Here is a 26,252-nt window from a genome sequence, read left to right as displayed (position 1 = left end):
CTTTAAACTGCCACACTGCAGCAGACCTGCCATCCCTTACAATTTTGCTGTAAGCCTTACGAAAATTAACCTTAAAATACGGACTTTTTTTTTTAAGCATACAAACAAAAACTATGGCAAAATGATTGTTGAAGAAAAGTCTGGATGATTGGTTAATCTGTGATTGATATGGATCAGGTTTCATATTAGAATTAGTGAAATTAGGGAACCAGACTAACTTTACAGCAGCACTCCAGATGCTTTAAACTACACCTATTTGTTCATGTGAAGTGTCTGCATGATCAAACTGTTAATTATAGATATATTTTTTTTAATGACATCCTGAAAGCAATGCATGTTTAAGATGAAAGGGAAAATATGCTTCCAGAAAAGTGGTATTAATCAACACAGTAGAAAAAAAGGAGTATTCAGATTCTTGTGAATAAAAGCTGGAAAGGACACAATTACATTTATTGGACATCACATGCCAATTTGAGTATGTCTCGTGGCGGGAGATATGACTGCCATTGTCATGTGTAATGGAAAAAGAATTTCCAAGAATTATGTCAAGTTGAGATACACCAACAAGCCATTGAGTTGCATAGGGTTTGGAACTAAAGTTTGTGTAACTGTACTAGTGGTAAATAAAGACTACGTGTACTTTACAAACTTTTGATTGAACATAATGTTTATCGTTGCTGCGTCAAACTTTTAATTTTGTTTTCCGGCTTTAAAATAGCAGTAACTGTTACTGATATTTTGTTATACCTTACTGAAAACTGGTCAATTCAACTGCCTTACTGAGATGGACTCGTCAAGGTTGGCAGGGCTGCTGCAGACATTTTAGTGATATGACTTATTTTTTTTAAAAGCTAAGTTAAATATCTAAATCACATACACACACACACACACGAAATAAAGTGTTTTTTTTTACAACATGATTTCATTTCTTGGGACACTAAGACAATACTTTGCAATATGATTTCTTTCCTTGAGACATCAAGACAATACTTTGCAATATGATTTCATTCCCTGAGATCAAGACAATACATTGCAATATGATTTCATTCCATTGGACAGCAAGACACTACTTTTCAATATGACTTCATTCCAAAGACAATACTTTGCAAAATGATTCCATTCCTTGAGACATCAAGACGATACTTTGCAATATGATTTCATTCAATTGGACAGCAAGACAATACTTTGCAATATGATTTCATTCCAAAGACAATACTTTATAATACGTATGGAATTCTCTATCTATATGAATTTAATGAGGTGCTTATTCATCTAGTTAAATATTTCTCAATAGTACATTTGTTCCTGCATGTTAGCTTGGTTTACTCTGGGTGTTCCAGAATAATTTGTATGGCAGAAGTCTGTTTATATGAACACTCAATGTTCACACAATTGTTTTCATTTTATAAAATGAGCTTTGATCTTTCAATCATATGACAACAGTATATTAAAGTATGGCTTCATTTGTTATTAACATTTTCTTATTTGAATATTTTATTATGTGGTTTTAAAACTTATGTATCAGCATCTGTAATGTTCAGAGCCCGACTCAGAATCCCAAATAATGAGAAGGATGATTACCAATGTTATAATAATAAAATTTTAACAGAAAATTATTGAGATAAAACAAACAGTGAATAGACAATAAAATAGTGTGCAGGTTCTCAAACTAATTGTCATGGCTTACTTGTGGGCCATGGCATTGCTATAGGTGAGATATAAACCATACCTAGAATACCAGAAGGGGGCATGGTCTTGTTGAAGGCGATATAGTAGCCATACATAGAAATACCCAGAAGTGGCACACACTCTTACTACAGGAGATATTTTAGCCATACACAGAATACCCAGAAGTGGTCCGCAGTCTTGCTACAGGAGATATTTTAGCCATACATAGAATACCTAGAAGTGGGCCACAGTCTTGCTGCAGGCAATATATTAGCCATACATAGAATATCCAGAAGTGGACCACTGTCTTGCTTCAGGTAATAACAACTGAATACCCAGAAGTGGGCCAAGTCTGCAGGTAATATACAGCCATACAAAGAATACCCATAAGTGGGCCACGGACTTGCTGCAGACGATACATTAACTGTACATAGAATACCCAGAAGTGGGCCATGGGTGCAAAACGTTTGAGAACTATTGACAAAGTGCATAAAAAATGTAAAAGAAAGAAGAAAGAAAAAAAATGCCAAAAATAAAATGTTTCACTGAAAATTCAAAATGTGCTCTGTTTCTACTTCTGTTGTTTGTGATTTCTTATTTAGATGATAAAGTTGAAAAGTTTTACAGATACAACTATTCAAAATGTTATGGGGATGTAATTCATTACACTGATTATCATTTCCTAATTATGACAGCATCTTGCATGAGGGAAATCACTTTAAATCAAGGCAAATCAATACTTGATAAATGATCTGTTTACATGTTTTAGTACAAAACCCATCAAGGATGGTTACCAAACCAGCTTGCATTAATTATATCTCATTGATATACAACTCTGTACAAGTTTTCAAACATCAGAACTCATTGTATAGAAAACGTGATAGTCTGTTGCTTCAAAGGTATACATTAAAGTGCATGTCAGCCGGGGCTAACATCCATTTAATAAGGATAGGTTAACACCACAACACAATACAAAAACCATGATTACTTAATCTTTGCCTGGAAATCATGTAATTATTTTTCAACTTGTCTCTAATCAAGAAAAGTTTTAATGAGAAAGTCTTGTCACAATAACTGCAAACTTCAAATCTTCTTTTTTCATCTTCTAAAATGCATAGATTATCCTCTGTTCCTTTTGAAAGCTAATGCTGTAGGTTGATATCTGCAATGTTCTCACAACTACAGATTCCTCCTAATTTAACATTTTTTTAATGATATATAATACATATAATAATCTTTTTTTGACACAATAGATTTAAATTAACATTCACCTGTAGAAAGGCACACTGTATGGATAATAGTTATTAATATCACTGATAAAATGGGAGATTTAACCTAGTTTTAAATTCAGGTTTAGAGTTGAGTGAACAAATCTCCAAATGTATTCTTTGTAAACAACATTTCAAAACTATCTGATGATATATGAATGCACTCCATCAGTTATTCGTTTGAGAATTGAGAATTTTGCTTGAAATCACTTAATTTTGATTCTGAGTCAATATTGCTAAAATCTATCCAGATAATTAAATATGTGTAGCGCAATCGTCCACATCTTTTTATTGCAGAGTTGCTAAATCTCTTCTCTGACATCATCAGAATGCTTAATATTAACGAGTTCAACAGAAGTTACTTCCCCCTGAAATTGTATTGGAGCCTATGCCCCATTCAAAGCATAGTCATAAAATGAAGTACCTAGGATAATCTCATTTTTGTGGCAAACCCACAGCAATTGATTCAAATAAAAGTAAAGGAAAGTACCTGGAATAGTCTCATTGCTGGGGCCAAACCCACAGAAATTGATTCAAACAAAAGTAAAGGAAAGTACCTGGTATAGTCTCATTGTTGGGGCCAAACCCACAGAAATTGATTCAAACAAAAGTAAAGGAAAGTACCTGGAATAGTCTCATTGTTGGGGCCAAACCCACAGAAATTGATTCAAACTAAAGTAAATGAATTCACAGTTGTTTTTTCTAGTCCACAATATCAGTTTAGTATTTTTTAACTGGATAAGAGAAGTAAAAGTTACTTTTTAAAAAAATTTATTTGAAATCTTGCTAGGAAGTCTTCATCCCCTTTTTCATAGGGATACCACAGTATATAGTTTGTGTCCCAGATGTTGTTGTAGAGGTTAAAAGCAACACCAGTAATATCCTGTTGTTGTATTGGCTTTAGTGGAACAGGAAAAGGTGATGGAGCATACGAGGTTGTGCCAATGCTGACAAGAGGAACATCAAATGTAAGCAGCTGGAGTCCATTCCCATTCTCATCTATGTAGTATACACCACTATCAACAGCTAGAAAAGAAAACAATAAATTAAATACATATGTTTACCACAAATATGCCTTGACCATTTCTCTAATGAAAATACAGGTGTATTATTACAATAAATTGGCAAACCAGTTCTGTGTAACTGCATTAAGAAATAAAAAATAACTGTATATTGACTCCAATAAATAAGTCAGAATTAGCAGAAGCCAAAAAAGGTCACAATGACTTAAATTTTTGGACGTTGCTTCGCTATAATTTTTTCTACAATTTATGTTTTCTGACACAATCTAGGAAGATCTGCAATGTCATTTTAATGTAAAATTCAAAGCGTGTTTGCCTTTAATTTAACTGATAACAAGTTCGCTTCATTTGGTCACCAATTGTTTATGGTGATCATGAACTTCCTTGAACTAGTATAATTTAAAATTCTTAATTGTATGTATGTATGTATGTATGTATGCATGTATGTATATATGTATGAATGTATGTAGGTATATATGCAGACAGACAGATAGACATTTTATATTAAGCCATACTCAATAAATAGCAATATCAAAGAATGAAAAGAAATATAATTTAATGCTGTAATATATTTAATATATTTAAATATATTATTCAGTTTCAAGTAGCTTGTCCATAGCCTTGTTTAGGTCCTCAGGTGAAAGCCCTCAAATTCTGTATTACTATCATCATCCATATTGTTTAATTTTTTTGTCATTTCTGATCAGTGCGTTTTCACTTCCGCTCTGACTGACACTGATGCCAAACACCTTGAAAGATTTCATTATCATTGTGTGCTTTTCCTTCAATGTGTCCATGGCATTTACAACCAGTCCAATACAGTCTGTTTGCTGGCTGTCTTGATCCATCCATTGCTGCTTTCATCAGATGATTTTAATGCATTCGTAGCATCCCAGCTGCAGTGGAGGTAGCTCTTGACAGGTTTATTGATGCTCACATCCAGAGGCTGCAGCTTGGATGTGCAGCCTCCTGGTATTACTGCTAGCACAGCATTTCCATGCCGCAACTGTTTCTTCACGCCATCAGTAATGTGAGCCCAGAATGAGTTCATAACATAGTGATTGCTCTCTTCTGGTGAATGGCAAATAAATTTCTTAAATCCATCGCAGCATTAGTGTTTTGTCTAGCCATGCTTTCTTTTGAACCGCAATAATCCACCATTTTGGTGCCTTCAGATCTAGATGTCTCTTTCCCTTGAAAATAATCACTGGGGGTAATAGTCGCTAGTACCTGCAATGGCTAAAACGACAGTAATATGTCTCTTCTCTGCTTCAGTTGTATGAATAAGAATGCTTTTCGTTCCTTCTTTGTCCACTGTTTTCCCTGGCACAAGATCAAAGTACATCAGTGTCTCATTCATGTTAATAATAAACTTATCGTCAAACTCATCCTCTTCATGTCTAGCCATCACAAACTTGTGGAACGAAGCAATCATTTCTTCCAAATCCTTGGGTAAACGTTGGGCAAGAGAGGTCCTGTTTCTGAGCACAAACCCATGTCTTTACATGAAACTATCTCCCCAAGAACGATTTTCATGGAATTTGCTATACGGAAATTCTGTAGAGGCAAGCTCCTTGGCATATATACATATTCCCTCAATACTAACTGGAATTTGTAATTCACACTGAGTGAGCACCCATTGAGCTATCTTAGCATCCATAGCTTGTCCATATTAAATGGGTCGTCCACACTTAGGCAAATGTCCATTCAAGTTCAGATCTGCAGAAAAGTCAATTTTCATCAAGGTACTCAACTTGGATTTTGGAATCTTGACTTTTTCCACTGTAGGTCTAATTCCCAGAAGTTTTGCATTGTTAACGATATCCTGCTTTTACTTTAATGTATAATGTTTATAGTGACCATGTACAGAACCGGGTGGAGCACTCTTGGGTTCAAGATAATCAGACTCGTCATCAAGAGCAGCTTTCTTCATAGGTGGTTCTTTTGTGATGCATCCTCAGAATCATTAATTCGAAATTGACCACATTGTTTCTGTGGTCAGCCTACTGGCCTTTTTGGAGATGATTTTGGCAAGGGAGAGTCCCTCCATGTACTAGGCAGTGCTCCCTCACTTGCTGCATAACACTGATAAACTTATCCATCAAAATTATTACAGTACTAACAATATTATGTTTCACAACGACAGCTATCCAGTATATAAACTTTTGATAGTAGTGGATATTTTATTTATACTTTATATTTTAATTGCTTGATTCAGCTAACAAAAATATGATTGGTTGTCAGTGTAGACATAGTTACACACAAAACCACTTCAAACGGGTGTGACAGTTATGGCTTTGATTAGAAACCATGACCCCTGCTTTATATCATTAAACAATACATCAAAGAGTCGGTATGGATTAGTAAAATTCATTGGCATTGTGCAACAAAACAACCCCTTATCCCTGAGGCATTATATACCAAGGCTGAAACATAGTTATTGTTCTACAGGTAATAAACCTCTTTGTAGATGATAAATAATGAATGTGGGTGCTAAATGTTTGGTACATCATGTGCTCTTTTAATGAAATCCAGATGGCTGCCTTTTATTTCCGAACACACCTCTCAAAGAAATCCCTCAAGTTATATTATTAACAATTATCACCAAGACACCCTGAGATTTCCGACATGAATCAAAACAATCTTTGAGCAGTCGATTGTTTCAAGTCAGCAAGCTCTGCTCATTTTGAAGCTACCCTTGGCTAGGTGGGAAAAAAAGAAGAGAGAGCCACAACAAATAGATCACTTTTATTTAAAAAGAATACCAACATATTAATCATGCCGACTCATATATTGCAACTTGCTTGTTATTTATACCCTTCCTAGGCGTGCATACAACACTCACCCCATATGGAGCCTCTCACCCTTGGTGCTCTAAGATTAGCCACCATACATGTACTGGTATTTCTACTCTCAATACTAAAATGTTTCTGTCATAAATATCTTAAGAATTATAATTCCAAAATCTTTTTATTCAGTTTGTATTAATATCTTAATTACACAGAAATAAAGCTTACATGCATTTGTAATGTAGATTTTAATGATCACCGACTAAACTGGATTGCAAGATTACTAATATAGCAGTTCTTTTGGAAAATACACACAATCATGGCTCTATTACATGTATGGCTGTGTTTTCTGGTGGATGGATATGTATCAAATAGACAAAATAGACTAGTAATGCCTGTTTTTTTATTCATTATCCTTTCCGTGGTGTTAGACAAAATACTTGTTTTACTTCATGACAGCACGTCGTCATGTGAGTTAATGGTAACTTCGTTATGGAGGCGGAAATAAATCTTCACCTGTATGTTTTCGGACACCTAATTAAAGAATTTAATATGTATTCGGTCAACAAAAAAGTGATTATTTTTTGCAGTCTGAAACATACGGTAAATACAGTAGCTCTCTCAATCTGCATACAAATATAAGGTCTGATGATAATACAAGAATAGAACATAAACATAAACTGAACCAAAGCCTACACAGCACAGAAAGGTCAACTTGAATTGCTATTAATGGAGATAAATATCATTTTTTTAAATCATATTTTTGTAAATCTGATAAAAGAATGTTAGGGTTTACATGTCAAGTCCACAATCAAAACATTGCTGCAAAATGTATGACCCTGATTGCAACATCAAAAGACCAAGTGAGCATGTTGCAGAAAGAATTGTCTTATCTTCAAAATGACTCCTTCAAATCATGAAGAAAATCAATCACTGGGTCTATGAAGTGTAAGTAAATGAAAAGCTTGAACAAAAACCATAACCAACTATTGACACTGATGCCAGCACTGCCAGAAAATTGAAAAATGCCTTGGTTCCCTTAACTTGGACTTAACAAACATTAACCAAATGCTTTGTGACTTGATGATGGACTATATGTACAGAATTCCATTATCCATTGATTTCTTATTGAAGATAGACCAGTCTTTTTCAAACAATTTCTGCAGTATGTTGGAGAAATTGACATTGTGTTCTGCATCAGTATGCTAATTAAGGACCCAAGTTTCAACAGACTTTTCTTTTTGCCATTAAAACTCTGATCTAATTTCAACCTACATATGCCATTCTTCTCCAGCAAAGTCCCAGCTGTCAGAACAGATATTGCAGGCACGGGAATGATGAAACTTGCCTGAGTTCATAGACTGCAGATCCTTTATTGACACACAACAAATGGTTCACAACACTGTAGCTATTGGCTCAGTCTGGTCTAAAGTTATATATTTAAGCTTGACATATCCTAGACCCCTCTGTTGAAGCTGCTGCTTAAAGACAAGCTTCCGAGTCAGTCTTACCCATGCCTTATGTACTAGGCAAGTCAGTTTCATCCATGCCTTGTGTACTAGACAAGTCAGTCTCACCCATGCCTTGTATACTAGACAAGTCAGTCTCACCCATGCCTTGTGTACTAGACAAGTCAGTCTCAACCATGCCTTGTATACTAGACAAGTCAGTCTCACCCATGCCTTGTGTACTAGACAAGTCAGTCTCACCCATGCCTTGTGTACTAGACAAGTCAGTCTCACCCATGCCTTGTGTACTAGACAAGGCAGCTCAACTCTCAGTCTCCAGTTTCATAGTGGATTCCACTAACCTTCAGCTCATGGAAAGAGAAGCACACCTATTCACAACTACACTACTAAAGAACCACCAGAAGGCCATCCTCATAAAGCTACCTTACAACTTCCTATTCCATGGCCATATAGAGGAAGTCAGAAAACAGGTTGCCAATGATGCCAGCCTTGTGCAAACCCAGTGATCCTGAGTTTTCCGAAGGGGTCACCAGAGAAGTAATACAATAAACTCCTCTACAGCAGGCCAGACTGGGAAACCCTACTTCAAACATTGGGTCCAGTTTCCTACAGCAAGTAATGACAAGACACTGAGAGAGAAGCACTAGTAGTAGACTAGCTTGTCTCCAGGTCTGCCTACTTGCAGGAAATGGCACCATGCCCATGCAACCCTTTTCTCATGCCCAGTTAGGGCAGAAGAATAAACACTTTATCACAAATGGCAGAGGCTATGTCCAACAATCTGTAGCTAGTGCGAATTGTTGCAGAGGGCTTCCCCATCCCTGCAGTCAAGGATTCCCTTTGCCAAAGATGTACTCAGAGACCCATACAAGGCAGATGCTCCACATCTGGAAATAAACACATCTTACGAAAAGGTGGCAGAGACTGTTCACAACACAAACTCACTGGGAATCTACTCCAGACTTGTAGTTCCCAGGCAAATGGCAAGTTCCCATCAGTCTAAGATCTAGCAACCCAAAAATTTGAGCACCCAGGTGCAGAATGGAGTATAGAAGTTCAGTTCTCAATGCTGCAAAGAACGGAAATCTTGCAGTCAGCTTAGACTTCCAATATGCATGCCTTCACATTTCCATTTTCAATTCCCTCTGGGAATTTTGAGGTTTGTTTAATAGCATTCCTTTTTGTTTAAATATTAGTTTATTGGTCTTCAAGAGAATCCTGGACAGACCTCCAGCTGAAACAAATGCAAGCAGGGTTTCCATCCCTACCCATAACTGCTGAACCTGCATGCCTGGCTCATATTAAACATGCTCTATGAAAAATATTTCAGCAAACAAGTGGAGAACAAAGTTGTTTAGGCATGAAGTCCATGCTTTGAAATCCTAAAAGGGAAAATAGAGAGTTCTCTACCATTAGAACGAGTAACAGCTCTCCTTTGAAAGCTGCAGTACACTAAATGGTCAACTTTGTCCTATGGATTTCTGAGGCAAAGAAGCTAGTTCTGATCCAAAATTCAATACCTACTGTTCCATGATCTCAGGCATGCTTTGTCTTTATACAATATAGGATATATACAACACTCCCTTGATAACTCACGCCCCGATAACTTGCAAACCTGCTTATAATGCGGGGTTAGGCATAGATCCCATTTTTTTAAACCAGAAAATAACCAAAAAATTGATCCCTAGTTCTTGAAGAAAATCGCGATCCAAATTGGCAACTGAAACATTGATATATCGCTCGTTTTATGGTGGAAAACGGTAGACAGAACCTGGAAATTTTTATCAACATTTTGAAATTATCAACTTTTAATAAGAAGTCATATAACTGGTTAAAAAAAATTTCCAAACGACATTCTTAGTACATCGTAATTAAAGATATTCAAGGAAATTTTGATCAATGATGTAACTTATGTCTAGTTGTAGGCAGTACATTAATATTTCAATGCCAATTAAATAAGTTTTGCTAAGTGAAATTTGTGTTTTAAATCTATCTTTTCATTCTTCTTAAGTGTAATCATCATAAACGCAATGTGTATTTAAGTGTAAAATGTGGCAATCAACCATAACAGCTATGTCTGCAAGTGTTTCTCTGAGAACCTAATTAAGTGCCGATCGTGTTTTGATAACTAATTTGTGGAAGTATTTGTATTGTTGCACTGAATTAAAAGTTGGCCTCCTGTATTATCACGTTAATTATGTCTTTCGAATCAAATAAAGGAGGTGGAATATAAGAAAAGGTAAAAGGCAAATCATATTCACTTAAAATCTAGCTGCCCCAGTCGAATGTCGGGTGAACTCGCTTCAGGTGATCAATCGAACACTGTTATAAATGTTATTGTGTATGTAATATAAACTACTTTAAATTAATGGACTTATTCATAACTGATCAAAGATAGCAAGTCAACCAAGCGAAACAAATACTTCGTAAAATAAAGAGCTTGGTTTCACAGATACGCACCTTTGTGGGCAAGCAAGTTTTAGATACTTCCTGAACTGGCAATTAGAGATCTCCTCAAGGATGATAAGAAGTTTCACTATTACTTCCGATGAAATCACAACATCAATATTGTACTAAGTGAACAATATAAAAATTGAGTTTCGACAAAGACAGTTGTCTTGCAAAATAAATGTCCCTAGTTTTTGAAAAAAGGAATCTTGTTTGGTGGTGTATCAACATTTAGTCTAGTTCCCTTCTTCATTGACTCCCAACTTGGCAGAATGCTATTAAATACCACTCTGGGAACCATACTAATCAACAAAACAAAAAGCAGTGACGTAATACATAGATATTTTCGCATACACATGATGGTTGTTGAAACCAGTTTAAACAATCTTACAAATGTTGGACATTTTGAAAAAAAAAGTTATTTATACAGAATAGCAAACAACTTCATTAGAAAAAGCGCATTATTAACAATTATTATCGATGTGATTGTAAAACAGGATTCAGTCATTAAACAGCCAAGTTTCCTGACCCCCCCCCTCCCCAGGTTTTCTCTATGTCTAAGCGGATTTAAAAGAATTTTGGAGGTCCCTTATGCACTTGCTTATAGTGCGGTCTATGTTTGTGGACTCTGTTGTGTGTGAGTTATCAAGGAAGAGGTGTATATCAAATTTCATCTTGTCTCAACTGAAGGTCTTGTTCTCTTTGTCTGAAATGGAACCTACTGCGGGTTCTGATGTGGTTTATATAAGCCTTGCTAACTTATCTCAAATGTAAGACCCTGCTTCCTCGTCACTCTAACTTCTGCATGCAGAATCAGTACCAGTTGACCCAAACTGTTGGTAATTGCATCATCGTGATTCAATTTATCTCGTGACAACTCTGGATTTCATTGCCAAGAGGTTCCTACATGTGGGAAATCAGTCTTTGTCTTGAAACAATTGCTTTCCTTTGACCCTTTGAGAGAGACAACAAACAACGGACAAATGAAGAACAACAGGCTATCCCATAAGGTCTTATGCTACAAATCCAGAAACAAGAGTCATTTTGTTTAATCACCATATAATTACTACATTTTACCACAAGAGCTCCTTCTGCAACACTCAAAGTGCACTTGGTATTAATCAAAATGTTACATCAGTGATATCTTTATCAGTCATAATCTTTCCTTACCATGTACATACTGACTTCCATTGAGGACAACATTGGATGGATCAACAAGGTATCCCACTTTAGACAGCCACCATCTTCTCTGGTCAGCAGAGGATTCTGGGATAGGAAGTGGGCTGAAGTAATACATCACACTCTCGGGGAGTCTTGTCACTGTCTTTTTGGACCAGAAGAGTGTAACATCAAAACCTGTAATATATATATATATATATATATATATATATATATATATATATATATATATATATATATATATATATATATATATATATATATATATATATATATATAATGTACCTCTAATGAACCAAGGCTTATTTTGCAAAGTTCCTGTAGTATCAATTTCATGTAAACATTTTCTCTAGTACCTGGTACTAGTGAAATGTCATGCATACTTACCAGGGGCAGGTAATACCTGTGCCAACATCTGGGAGGTTGATACTTTTAAATGCAATTCTTCATAAATGATTCAAATAAAAATGTAAAACAACAATGAATATGCAGTTTTTAGGTATGGAAGATTCAAAAACAAGTTTAAAAAGAAACTCTAAATTTGCCCATTAAAAGACCGACTTGTGTTCTCTCTCTAGCTTGATTAAAGTGGAATAGCCCTAAACAAATTTGCTGGTTTCAATAAAAGAGAGCAATAATTTACATATATATATGTATTTTATACAAATATGATTTCAAATAACATTCACATTCACATATGATACTGTCATAAATTAACCATATCCCCAAATTTACATATTTCAGTCTTGTCAGCACCATCTTGAATGAAACCTTTGATCTGTATCCAAATTTAGATTTTAAAACCAAACAACTAATGGTTTCAAATAACAGAATTTTATCTTTTACTTGAATTTCATGTATCAGCATAAATATCTTTGAATCCATGACATCTTATTTATTCCAAATTAAGGTGGACAGTATTTAAGACCATACATTTGTCACCCTTTGAATGAAGCACTCTTCTGCAAAAAAAAACGTGATAAATAGCAGTTAGTGATATTGCAGCATCCTGTGGTAATATAGCTTACCAGCTGGAGCCCCATCTTTGGGAGTTCGGTAGACATACTGCAAATACATAAGTTCAGGAGCCCCATATGCTGACCAGGGTACATAGCTTGCCATGGTAAAATAGACAATCATCTTAAAGTCATCTCCTGAAATGTCCATTGAATACAAATCTTTAACTTCTGTCGTATTCAAACTTTCAATGCATACAAATTTGTTACATTTGGAACACAGAGTTTATGTGTATGTTGAGAAATAAGGTACACAAAACCCATGTGGTTTTGTAATGTTGCAGTCTTTCCAGCACCCTTTTATGAAAGAGGTGGGAAGGGACAAATACGTAGTTGAAATATCAGATATATTTCAAAGAAAATCATAGGGCAGAATGTATTTCAGTAGGATTAAAAATGGATATGCCGTCTTCATTTGACAGAAGGACCTCAGTAATCATAACTGCTTGGAGCATGCCATTTTTTGGAGTAAGATTTGTGAAGTGCGTCTATGCTACACCAAATACATTTAATATTGAGTGGATGACAGGAGAATAGGATAATGCTGTATACGAGCGAAAAAAAGGCAAAACAGCCTCTAGGTTATGATTAACATACATTTGATCAACATACCATGTAAAAATAAAACAATGCTCACCTGGCAAACAAGAGCTCCAAGTGGGCCTGATATTCAACCTGGCTTACATACCATAACAATTGATCATTTCACTAAACAGGCTTACATACTAATGTTAAGAACATAACCTGTATAAAAAAAATCTTCCAAATTTTACATCATGTTAATTTTACACTTTGCCATATCCTGATAAAACCCGTTTCCAGAGATAAATACATAATTAATATGCATTTTCTTTTGCTCCTAAATGAATTCGTCCAAGACTGTGATGATTTAAAATGGATTACTTTAAATCTAAAGAGATATTAAGCTCAGATAATCACATGTAAAGTACCTCATTAATATATACAGATGTCACTTATCATACAAACTGTTTACAACAATCACAACAGAAACCAATTCTTCCTAGTAAAATATGTTTCTTTGAGAATCCTTACCCAATAATATGGAAAACTACTGCTACTTCACAAATCCAGCACTTCCAGATACTACGTTTAGCTAAAGGGAGCTAAAAGGTGTATCCTAACCTATGTGGTGATCAGGCAGAGTGATTCCCCTTGGGTATAAGGATTGGCAGCAAATTCCAAGCTTGTGTTAGTTTCTACTGGACCAGAAGGCAAGCTCTCTATGGATGTAACTGCAGGGAGGCCAGGAGGGTGTAATTGTGTATTTTGATTGGGTATGTATTCTTGAAGAAACATTACACTAGGAAAAATCGGGTTCTTCTTCAAATACGTTACCCAATTATAATACCTTAGGAGAATAGGTAAGAGGTGGAGCTGATTTTCTGGGACAAAGATTCGGCTAGTACATTAGGAGTTCTGGGATATGGCACACTTGTATGTTTATTTTTTTTGTTGAAAACACCACTTTAGAAAATCCTGCACCAGGACAAAAAGGTCTTTGGACTTGATTTCTCCTCGTTGTGTGAGATAAGTTGCCACTGTAGGACTTGGTTCCTCCTTGTTATTTGATGGTGTAATCTTGTATCTGATTGGGTAACATATTTAAAGAAAAAACTTATTTACCAAGGTGTAGCAAAATCTGATTGGAATTCTCCAGAGTGATAACAGGCTCAGCCAATCAGATACAAGATTACATCATCAATATGCATAGATTTAGCTCATATGAAAACTCATCCAATAGCTGGATAATAAAACAATACTAAACAAAGTTTGACAAAAAACTGATCAGATATATAGTTTCTATAGTGTTGACAAACTCAGCCAATGAGATGCATGAATTTCGCTCATAATCATATTAAGTAAATTTATCAATGACAAGGCTTGTTGCCAAGTTTGATCTAAATTCTGTGACAAATACAGTACCTAAAATGGTAAAAAACCTCAACCAATCAGTTCCAATATCACCTCAAAAAGATGCATAGGTCTCGCCTGTATTAAAATTCATCCAACATCCTAATGATATTAAGCTATTTATAAAGTCTGATAAAATTAGGAGAGAAATGCAGTGGTCAGATGCACAGCCAATTATATGCAAGATCACCTCATTAATATGCACAGATCTTGCTCAAAATACAATATAATATATATCTTGATGATATAAGCCTATTTACCAACTTTTATACAAATTTTAGAAATAGTGTTTAAAAAACTTGGCTGATTCGACACAAAGTCATTTCATTAGTTGCTCATAACAGTACTCATCCAAGATCATGATGATGTAATCAAACTTATATCAGTGTTATGTATATTTAATTTGCATTGATTTTTAAAAATAATTATATGCTGTGGATTATGTAAAATTGTATCATGTAGCTGATCTTGTCCAAAATCTAGATAATTATGTACCTGATCAAATCATTCATATTTTTTATTCTGCAAAAAAATAATATATAGCTAATATTTTCTCTGTGAGTATGGGTTTAATATTAGGATCATTATCAATGGAAGTAAACATATTTTTCTTGGTCTGTGTCAAGGACATTGCGTTTACCACATTAGACATTATAATCTTTGTAACAGACTTTATCTTATAAACATTGGGAATCTTCTAGATGACATTTTCCATTAGGTAATAGTTTTTATAAAAAAATGCAAATTGTGACCTAGGTCAGGTAGGAGTATAAAATCTTGTTTACTGGAAGATTTAATTATTTGTGTGTTAACATCTGAGCATAATCAAGTTGTTATCATTGTTGTGCAGTATTCTAATTTGGAATTATTCACATTATTTTTCCCTTGAAAGAGCTCGATTATAATAGTCTTGGTCAGAGAGACGTCAAATTATAATGAAATGTGAAATTCAAATAAGGATATATTCTTGGTCTATTTTACTGTGATTTAAAAAAAGACTGTTGGCACATCAATAAAATTCAGGCCATGGGTACAATAGTACATTAAAGACATCCAACCATTAAAGGCACATCAACACCTTCAGTGTAGGAAATCAGTTGGAATACCACTAAAGATTATTCAGAACTTTATTAAGTATGACTTGAGTTAGTAATTCTAGGATTATTTGGGATTTAGTTAGCAATAACATAAGTTCTTTATTTTACAATTTTACATTGTATTCTAGGGAAATAAATTATTTGTTGAATTTTTACAAAACTTTATACTTTTTGCCCTTTACTGTTATTTTAAGACCATAGAGTCATACTATCAGAAATACTGTTTTTAGAGTGGCAGTAAGCCCAATCAAACACAATGCAAGACCACTCCATTAATATGTGTAAACCACAAATATTATTGATCTTGTGCAAGATTTTATCATATGAGCTTACATACTAAGTTTGATCAAAATCAGATTTAATAAATGATTTTAAGAGTGGTACAAAGATGATCTAATTAGATGCAAAATCACCTCATTATTAAGACTGGATTTTGCTCATTGTCAAATTCTTACCAGATCTTGAAGACATGAGTGCCCATTCCAAGTTTTAAGAAAACTGGATCAGAATTACGGTTTCCAGAGGAGTAACAAGTTAATGCAATCAGATGCATTATAACCTTGTCAACATGCTATGAATCTCATTCATTACTGAACTCTACCAAGATCTTAATGATAAAAAGCAAATATTCCAAGACTGACAAACAATGAATTATAATACAGTCACCAGAGTATGAACAAGATCAAACAATTAGACACAACATCACCTCACTCATATGCATGGATCCTGCTAATTATCAAACTACATCTGAGACTGGTATGCCATAAGCCCATATTCCAAGTTTAATCAAAGGCAGATCAGAAATATAGACTTCAGAATGGTAAAGAAAAGACCAAGTTGGTTTGATACCATTCACCTGGTTGACATAACTTCACAGCTGACTATTTTCCTAAACCATTGGTTCCCAACCCTCAGGTCATGACCCAAATCAGGATCACAAAGATGCTCTGGAGGGTTGCAGAGAGTCACCAGGATTTTCTTTTGGTGTGTGTGTGTGTGTGTGTGTGTGTGTGTGTGTGTGTGATAAAGCTTATCAAAATGTGGAAATGGGGTGATGAGGCTCAGGCAAAAAACGTTTTGGATCCACTACACTAAACAGACCTATGTAACACTGTAAGAACATAACCTGTGTAAATTATCTCCCAGACATTACATTATGTCAGCTGTGCATATTTTACTAATTACGATCTAATGAGTAACATGCTCAGCCAATCAGGTTTCTCATTAATATGCATAGATCTAATTATTATAGAACCTGTCTATGATGATGATAATATATTATTTACCAAAGGTAAGAAATATCTCCTGGATACAAGATTACATCATTATTATGCAAAGAACTAGTTAATAATCAAACTCACCCTACTTTCTGATAACATAAGACTATTTAATAAGTTTGATGAAAATCTGGTTTAAAATATGGTTGCTGGCTTTGACAAGCTCAGACAAATCAAATGCAAAGTTATGTCATTATTATGCATGAATTTTAATCCAACTAAGGTCTTGATGACATTATGAAGTTTGATCAAAATCCAATCAGAAATACAGTTTCTAGACTGGTCAAGAAATTTAACCAATCAGAAGCAAGATCACCTCATAAATATGCAAAGGTCTTGCTCATGATAACATTCATCCAACATTTGGATGATATTAGCCTATCTACCAACTCTGAATAAAATTAGGTCAGAAATATTCTCAACTGGTAAAAAATTTCAGCTAATCATATGCACTTCATTAATGTGTGTAGAGCTTTATACCTCTTGATGATATAAGCCCACTTGTCAAGTGTCATAAAAGTATAATCTGAAAAAGAGTTGCTAAACTGTTGACAAGCTTAGCCAATCAGATGCAAAGCTACCTCATTATTATGCATGGATCTTGCTCATAAATGGACTTGCCCAAGAACCTGATGATTGAAGCCTATTTACCAAGTTTGATCAAAACTGGATCAGAAATACAGACTTAAGAGTTTTAACTAGCACTGTCAATGATGATACAAGATTACCTCATTAATATGCATGGATCTGGTGCATTATGAAACCCATCTTTATCATTTAAGACTATTGTCAATGTCTGGTCAAAATCACATCAAACAATATGGCTTCCTGAGTAGTAACCAAAGCTCAGCCAATAAGATCTTTTCATTTATGTGCATATGTCTTACTTATTTTTAAACTCATCCAAGATCTTGAAGATATAATCCTATATTTTAAGTTTGATCAAAATCAAAACAGAGGAAGCTTAGTCAATCTGAAGGATAATCACTATATTAATATGCATAGATCTTTGCCCATTATCCAAGATGTTGATGATATAATCCTATATTCTAAGTGGGATCAGAAAGATGGCTACCAGAACAGTAAGAAGCCCGGACAATCAGATACAAAATTACCATATTAATATGCGTGGGTCTCACTCATTATCAACCCCATCCAAGATCTTGATGATATAAGCATATATTTCAAGTTTGATCAAAACAAGGCCAGAAATTTGCCTTTCAGGATGATAACAAATTCAGTGATGTTCCATTTCAACATACATGGCACCCAGGAAGGCAGTTTTAAAAAAATATATGCCAGGGTACTTTGATTTCACAGAGTTCATATTAAAATGATAAGACAATTATTAATTGCATCTATGGGTGAATACCCTACCCTCAGAAATATCATATCTATGGTGGTAACAGGCTCAGCCCCGAGTGGCCGAGTGGTCTAAAGTGCTCTCCATTATGGATCACTGCCATCTCACCTCTGTCTGCGTGGGTTTGAGTCATGGATTCAGCTAATGTGGGTATGTGAGAAAGCTTACCAGTAGTTTCTCATGGGTCGGTGGTTCTTTCTGGGGTTTTCCCGGGTTCTTCCTCCACAATTAATACTGGCCGCCATGTATAGCCTATCGTGTGCTGAAAAATGGCATTAAACCCTACAACAACAAGCTCAGCCAATCAGATGCAAGATAACTTCATGAATATGTGCAGATCTCACTCATTCTTACACTTGTCAGAGATTTTAAAGAATTAAACAAATAACCCAATACTGATGGCCTTCAGTGTGGTAACAAGGCTGGCCAATCAGATGCAAGATCACCTCATTAATATGAATGACTCTACCTATTTACTAAACTCCTTTGAGATTTTTGTGATAAAAACCGATCTTCCATGTTTAATTGAAATCAGATGTGAAATATTACCACCTGAGTGATAGCTGGTAACTGTTGATGGACAGATGATGCACAACTCATAACATATACAGAACTATACCATAAGCCCACTGGGTCTGATGGTCAGGTGGGCTAGCAAGCAATTGTTGACAGAGATGATGAATACAGGGCCAATCCATACACTCAAATGGCATTATGGATAGGGAAGTTAAACACTTCAACACTGATATTAATCTGTGGTGTGGTTAGATGTACGGATGGAAAGAAAATACCAAGCAGTCTTATGGACAGGTGACTTAAAAAATTCAACACTGATATTAATCTATGGACCAGATGTGGATAGATGTACAAATGGAGAGAAAAGACCAAGTAGTCTTATGGCCAGGTGGAAAAAAAATTCAACACTGATATTAATCTATGGACCAGGTGTGGACAGATGTACAATGTACAAATGGAGAGAAAACACCAAGTAGTCTTATGGCCAGGTGACTTAAAAAATTCAACACTGATATTAATCTATGGTGTGGATAGATGTACAGATGGGTACACACACACACCAATGTTCTCAGTACGTTGATCTTCCACCAAGGCAGTTGCAACAAAAATGTAGGGGCAGTAGAGTTTTTGTAAAATGAGATGTAAGTTAAAATAAGGAGGTCAATAAAAAGCAGGAACAAAAGAAAAAAGCAGGGCCACAGAAAAGTCTAAAATTTGGTGTCGTGAAGTGTGTAGCTTTTGATTGAAGTTGGAATGGCTATGTCTCGCATTAGGCTTAAGACGAAATTCAAAAGTGTGATGCAATGTACATGGATATACAAAAATTATCAACTGATTTTGAGATGAAGTGACACCTAATGATATACTAAATAAATATGGTTTGTAGTAGCTGTTGTTGTTGTTGTTATTACATGTAGTTTGGTGCCATTTTTTCTTGTTGTTATTAGTTTGGTGCCATTTTTCAGCACATGATAGCTATACATAGTGGCCAGAATATTTGGAGGAAGAACCTGGGAAATCCCTGGGAAGAACCACTTACCTATGGGAAGTTACAGTTATCTCTGTCACATACCCATGTTGGCTGAGCCAGACACATGAACCCAAGGGGAAAAAGGTGAAATGTGTGTGATCTGAAAAGGCAAGTGCCTTAGACCAGGGCCCCAGTTATTGTTTTTCCTAAAAGTGTGGATAAACAATGTGAATATCTATCAATATAAATTAATTTTTGTGTGCCCATGGTTGTCTTTATGAAGAAGAATCATACATATCTATAGTCATTTTACAATTACATTACTTAATTCCTAAGGGTTAATGAAAATTAAAGTTACTTGAGTATTAGTTAAAATGATTAACATAAGAAATATATTATCTGTACATGTACCTTTCCATTTGTATAGGGTCCACATTTTAGTGTCCCAGGTCTTTGATTCAGGGTGAGCATTTTCAGTGGAATTTGTCTTCTCAAATCCTGCACCACCATAATAATTATACAGACTGGCCATCCAATCAAAATCAGATGTGTTGTATGTGGCATACAAAAATTTTCCAAATCCTGCTCCATTAGCCCATGTCATCTAAAGAAATTGGAAATAAATGCAAAGGTATGAAAAATAAAAGAATGAAAACTAATAATATAAGCAGAGATGTATTGTTTAATGGTGTAATTTTGTTTTATTAATTATTCTGCATGTGTTAAAGTGGATTCTGATAGTGATAAAATAGAATGTAGCCAATCTAATCTTTGGGAAACCCTATCTAATGTAAAAACTAAAGAACTCTCAAGACAATTTAATACCGTTTGTTATGTATATTTAATGTACATTGTTTCTTCATTTTTAAAAAAAATTATTTTATTTCATTATATGCTACTGTATTATAACATTTTATGTTGGACTTAAATCAAGTTTATTTTCTACTTGACCTAAATTATTGATTTTTAAAATTTTTATTCTGTAAACAACTAATACATAGCTAAAATAATGTATGTGTATGGGTTTAATATCAAGGCTGTTCCAGTAAAACATATATCCCCCCTGGGGACAGCACTTCAAAAAAACTTCTGTAGGAGGTTGTGTTTCGGACTATTTTGATTCTGACAGTGGAAGGTTGATTAGGAAAATCACTTCTGTTGTGGTTTGTGTTAACAAAATGAGAAATTACTGGTGGGGTTGTCAGAAAGAAGAAGAAGAAAAAAACGAATATATATTTAAAATTGCATCTAACCCCCTCCTAGTGGTCTAACGTGAATAAAACATTGGGTCAGAAAATGATGCCAGTACACATGAGTGCATGTAATTTGTACGAATTCGCGTACTTTTAAAGCAGTGATACGCGTTCGGCAAATTACATCAATGTCGCGGATATAAAAAATATGCTCTGCGCAGTATGCAATTTTTATTAAACTTTTAACTTTAAAAGTGCATTTTGCGACATAATTTGCACTGCTGCAGCTGTCTCACAGCAGTTGATGTGACATCCAGATATCTGGATACTTCAGTTCGACATGAATGGCTGTTAAACTAAATTTGATTGGTTCATTGGCCCTGGAACAGCATATTATGGAGTTTTAGCCTTACTTTCGTCGTGGAAGTTTTACAAATGTGTGTTTCCAATAAGGGCCACACAGGAAACAAAAATGGTTGAATCACAACAAGGTTTGTTGTCAGACGACGTTTTCAGTCGGCATATACTGGCTGGTGATAGCTATGATGACAATGAATTTCATGTATATCGGTCTGTTGGACATTGGAAAAATGTCACTGGAAATACCAGATTGTGATTTTGAGCCCGAAATTGATGTTGAGTGCGAGTCCGATGTACGGGTTGGATGGACAATATGCTGGTTATATTTATTCAAGATACTAATGTCTAAACAAGCAGACTATGGGAGTGTTGGACTTAAAACCCTAATACAGCATTATGGAAGAGAAAAATCTGGCATAAGAGGCAGCAAAACACTGATTCAAGGAAGTGAATCTTTGGCAGGGTTCATGTTAGTGAAAACTGACAGAGTTCTTGGAAACGCTTATAATCACGCGTATTTGGACGCCAATTTTTTTTTATTTAGGTGGGTGGTAAAATTCAAAGACTTGCCAGTCCTGCTTCAGTCACCTGCATGGTGGGAAAATGTGTTGATCAGTTAGCAGTGCTGATATTTACAATGACAGAATTTAGTGGTTGAAAGCCCCCCCCGCCCCGGTCGTCACCATTATAAGAGTACATCAAAAGAACACGCTGCAATAGCTAAGCGCAAGATCATAGGCTTTGACTGGCAGCTGGGTGGGAAAATCTACTGATATTTACAGTGCTTGAATTCAGAGGCAGAAATACCCAGAGATGTACATGTGGTCATTTATAACAGTACATCAAATAAACAACTTTAACTTTCATTATTGTGTTCATTTCCGAGTGTAACGGAATAAGCAGTGCACGTGACCTCGGAATCATGACATGTTGAGACTTGGACTTGAATGAGTATTTTGGGGTTCAATGGCAAACTGATGAAGATTTTTTGTGAGATTCAGGAGAGTGCTAAAGTTCCTAGAACTGATAGTTTGGAAGGGACAGTAGCCAAGTGTAAGAAAGTGTGTGATGCCTAGCTTAGTGCTTTGAATAAGACCTTCCTTGGATCGAAAAAATTCTGACTCACTCTGACGGACAAGCAAGAGCTATGTCAGTGTTATAAAGAATGTATAAATTAAACTCTATGGCAATCAATAGTTCTTATAATTTGCATAGTTTTCTAAGAGGGGACTGCAACTTTTCCAGGTGGGACTCATATTTTTATCAAAATTTGAGCCATGGACTCTTAGTTTTAAAATCTTAATGAGATCTCTGGTTCAGAACTTTTCTTTTTGGGACAGAGATATCCAAGAGAGAATACCCATGGGGCCATACATGTGAGATATTGAAAACTGCACAACCATAAAGAACAGTAACTTGTCTAAGCTAGTCATGCATATATGTTTCAGACAGCAGGCAATGAAAGGAGTTCACAGCACAGAATAATATTCGTACACAGAGGAAGAGGATCATAATAAATTCAGAAACAATTAACAGATTAATGCTCATAGGGAACATCAGACAATCCCCATACAACATAATTAAGTGTGTGTAGATCTCAAGTTGGCAGAACCACTGAGCAACAAAAAAATAAAAAGACAAACTTTTATATCATGCAGATGTATGACCAAATGATGTACATGCTCTCTATGTGCAAAAATTAAATGACATCAAACATAAGAGACTGACTGATCTGTGTAAACTCAAAGCAAGATGGATAAAATTTGTCCTGCTTGTGTTCGGTTCTTCCTATGTATATTTTGATCATGGTGGTATTTTCTGCAGACCTTCTGGCACTTAGTTCCAAGCCATCATTTGGTATTTGTATTGCAAAATGGATAACTAAAAAAGTCTATTATCTAGTACAATACATTTTTAAGCAGTACCATTAACTAATGATGAAAGTGATGACAAAATACTTGATGTCATTCTGATAGATGGATTCTTTACTACACTAATAATCTATTCATCCTGATTCTTTTGTTTTACCATCTCCTTTAGTCTTACTGGTACCAGTGCTTTTAATAAAATTGTAACTTCCATTTTCTTGCAATCTAAATGTTTGTAATGATGTGTTATTGTCAAAAGGTAAAATGTGCTTAGTGTTGTAAAATCTAAAACTATTAATTAGCAAGGGACTGAAGTAAAAAGTGGACAGAAATTATTGCCACATTACAGTGTTGTTAGAAACAACGGAATAGTTGTACAAGATGCATTCTGCACAAAGTTGTAGAACTAGCGCTCGTATTGTCACCACATATTCTGCTTATTCCTATCAGTATTTTCCCAGTGGTAGTAATTTCTGATCTGATGTTGTTCATTTCTTGCTCAATTTTTACACATCAAGAATTCTCACCGTATCATTAAAAAATAAGGTAATCTGCACCAAATTGAGTTGTTTGAGAAGAAATTAATTTTTTTAACCCAAAAATCACTGAAGCTATGAGTTCTTTCATTATACTCTAACATTAAATAACATTTGAAGTAGCCACAATAGTAATTTAGGATGCAACTGTACCGATTTCACCTTTGGTATATCCAAATCTTGCCCAAATACAGACTTTTTGACTATAAATGGAGTTCAGCAAGCAGTCTGTATGCATCTTTTGAATGGATGAACATGAAGCATGGAAAAGAATCCATGCCACATGGTTCATTGTCTGAATCAGATAAAGGTTTTGTTCTTTCAATTGACTTTTTAAAATTCATTTTCCACAGTGTTTTTGTTGTTAAGTAGGTGAAGGTTTCTCTGTTTTTCCAAGGGGTTAATTCTTATGCTAATGATATAGCTGCGTGGATATACATAAATCTAACAAATACACACCAAAAAATACCAGAAATTTTCTGATCTCTTAATTTCTATATTCAGACAACTGATGAGAAATAAAGGCTACCATATATACTGACTTATAAGTCAGAGCTAACAGAAAACCGATGAGAACTAGATCTAGAACAACAAAGAATCTGATCTGCCAGCACATTATGCAAAAGTAGATCGAGGTCAATGTTGCATGCTGTTGGACCAAGCTTATAAGAGAGTATAACCAATACTAATTTTCCTACCTGATTATATGGGTCAAACAGATAATTAATTGAGCCATCTTTGCCAAATGAAATCACCATGCCATCACTGTAGCTGAAATTCTGTGATGGATCCACCTCTTCATAACCTATATATTTTTTTTTTAGAAAAGAACGATAGGTCAATGAATAATGCTGTCTTTTAAATTGGCAAAATAAGGAATAATGCACAAATTGTATTATTTTCATCTGACCTCAACATATACATGAGAAATAAAAGAAAATATTAATAACAAATGTTACCATATTTTTTTCAAAATGGCCCCATTTTATTATGGTAAGTTTAGACTCCACTTCCACAAAAGTTTAAATGTTTTTATCAAAGAAGTTTTTCTCATTACCTACCTCATAATTTTTAAACAAGTGTACAAGGTCCTGGGCTTATAAAGGGAAAATACAGCATTTATTGGTCCTGGGCTTATAAATGGAAAATACAGCATTTATTGGTAATGGCTAATAATGGGAAAATACAGCATTTATTGGTCCTGGGCTTATAATGGGAAAATACAGCATGTATTGGTAATGGCTAATAATGGGAAAATACAGCATTTATTAGTGACAAATTTTCAACATATGTGACAAATTTTCAACATGTCTTTAAATCATTTACAGTATAATTTCATACATCCAATTGCAAAATATTTACAACTATTTCAAATCAAAGAGAATGGACTGTGGAGAAATGTAAAGAAGCAGAAGAAAAATGGGGAACTTTTGCTTAAAAAGCCTTTCTAAGGGCTACCAATATTGCCTCTTATCCAGGGAACCATTTTGGCTTGGTATCCCGTTTCGATAAAACTATTATATACACTAACTTGATCATTCAATCCACCACTTCAGAATTCAAACCTTTTATGACCTAACAGTGACCAAACTTTTTATATGTCACTCAGACATATTAGTTTTTAAAAAATTGTAGGGCACCTACAACATACACTATGTACTAGAATTTTTCCGATTGTTAGGACGTAGGAAAATTTTGCAACTTGTTTTGATTTGACCCAATTGTACAGGTGGCTAACACATTACTGGCATTTTTTACATTCCATTAGTACAACTAGTCTAAATTTGACTAAGTGTTCTTGGGAGTGCATGACATCCATGGCTGGCTTGCCAAGTTCCTTGCCCTCTAGCCTCTCTCGGACATCATATAATGGCGGAGATGTGGAACAATTTCCACCCACCTAAAGTTAGGTGTCCCAATGTAATGTCATCGTTGTGACCAATGGCAACAGGCGTTACATACTGCTTGGGTTGACACCTAGTACAGTCAATAACAGACTGAAATCAACTCTTTGTTAACAGAAGTGTGTTTTGGGTCCATTCCACTCATGAAAGTCCTTCATTCAGGTCGCTAGTCCGTATAGTTCTACGACCTGATGGCTAAATTAGCAATGCTCCTTGAGCACATAAATGCCTGGGGGATGTGGCACTAATTCCTTCCCCCAGGAACATTTAGCATCCCACTGTGTGGGAATAAACCCGTTGCACATGGCCTTTTGGGTGCATGCAACGTAAATCCAAGTAATCAATCAATCAATCAACAATGCAACTTGTTACTTTAA

At 35.1% G+C, this 26,252-nt stretch overlaps 1 protein-coding gene across 2 annotated transcripts in view; it reads right to left on the bottom strand.

Moving 5' to 3' along the window:
• Window positions 1–892: 892 nt before the first annotated feature.
• The window catches only part of LOC149769602 (uncharacterized), a 69,324-nt gene continuing 43,964 nt past the window's right edge, over window positions 893–26,252 (bottom strand). For both annotated transcript variants that reach the window (XM_089949820.1, XM_089949821.1), the window contains 5 exons: window positions 24,670–24,776; window positions 20,426–20,618; window positions 12,872–12,997; window positions 11,835–12,020; window positions 893–3,962 (listed from right to left, as the gene is read on the bottom strand). In XM_089949820.1, coding sequence (XP_089805946.1) covers window positions 3,691–3,962; window positions 11,835–12,020; window positions 12,872–12,997; window positions 20,426–20,618; window positions 24,670–24,776 — 884 coding nt within the window. In that variant the 3' untranslated portion in view covers window positions 893–3,690. The remainder of the gene's footprint in view (window positions 3,963–11,834; window positions 12,021–12,871; window positions 12,998–20,425; window positions 20,619–24,669; window positions 24,777–26,252) is intronic.

This window comes from Sinohyriopsis cumingii, unplaced genomic scaffold (assembly GCF_028554795.1).
Source record: "Sinohyriopsis cumingii isolate HCF-2022 unplaced genomic scaffold, ASM2855479v2 utg003553l, whole genome shotgun sequence".
NCBI lineage: Eukaryota > Metazoa > Mollusca > Bivalvia > Unionida > Unionidae > Sinohyriopsis > Sinohyriopsis cumingii.
The sequence above is the reverse complement of the archived record's forward strand: the minus strand, read 5'-3'. Positions and strand labels throughout refer to the sequence as shown.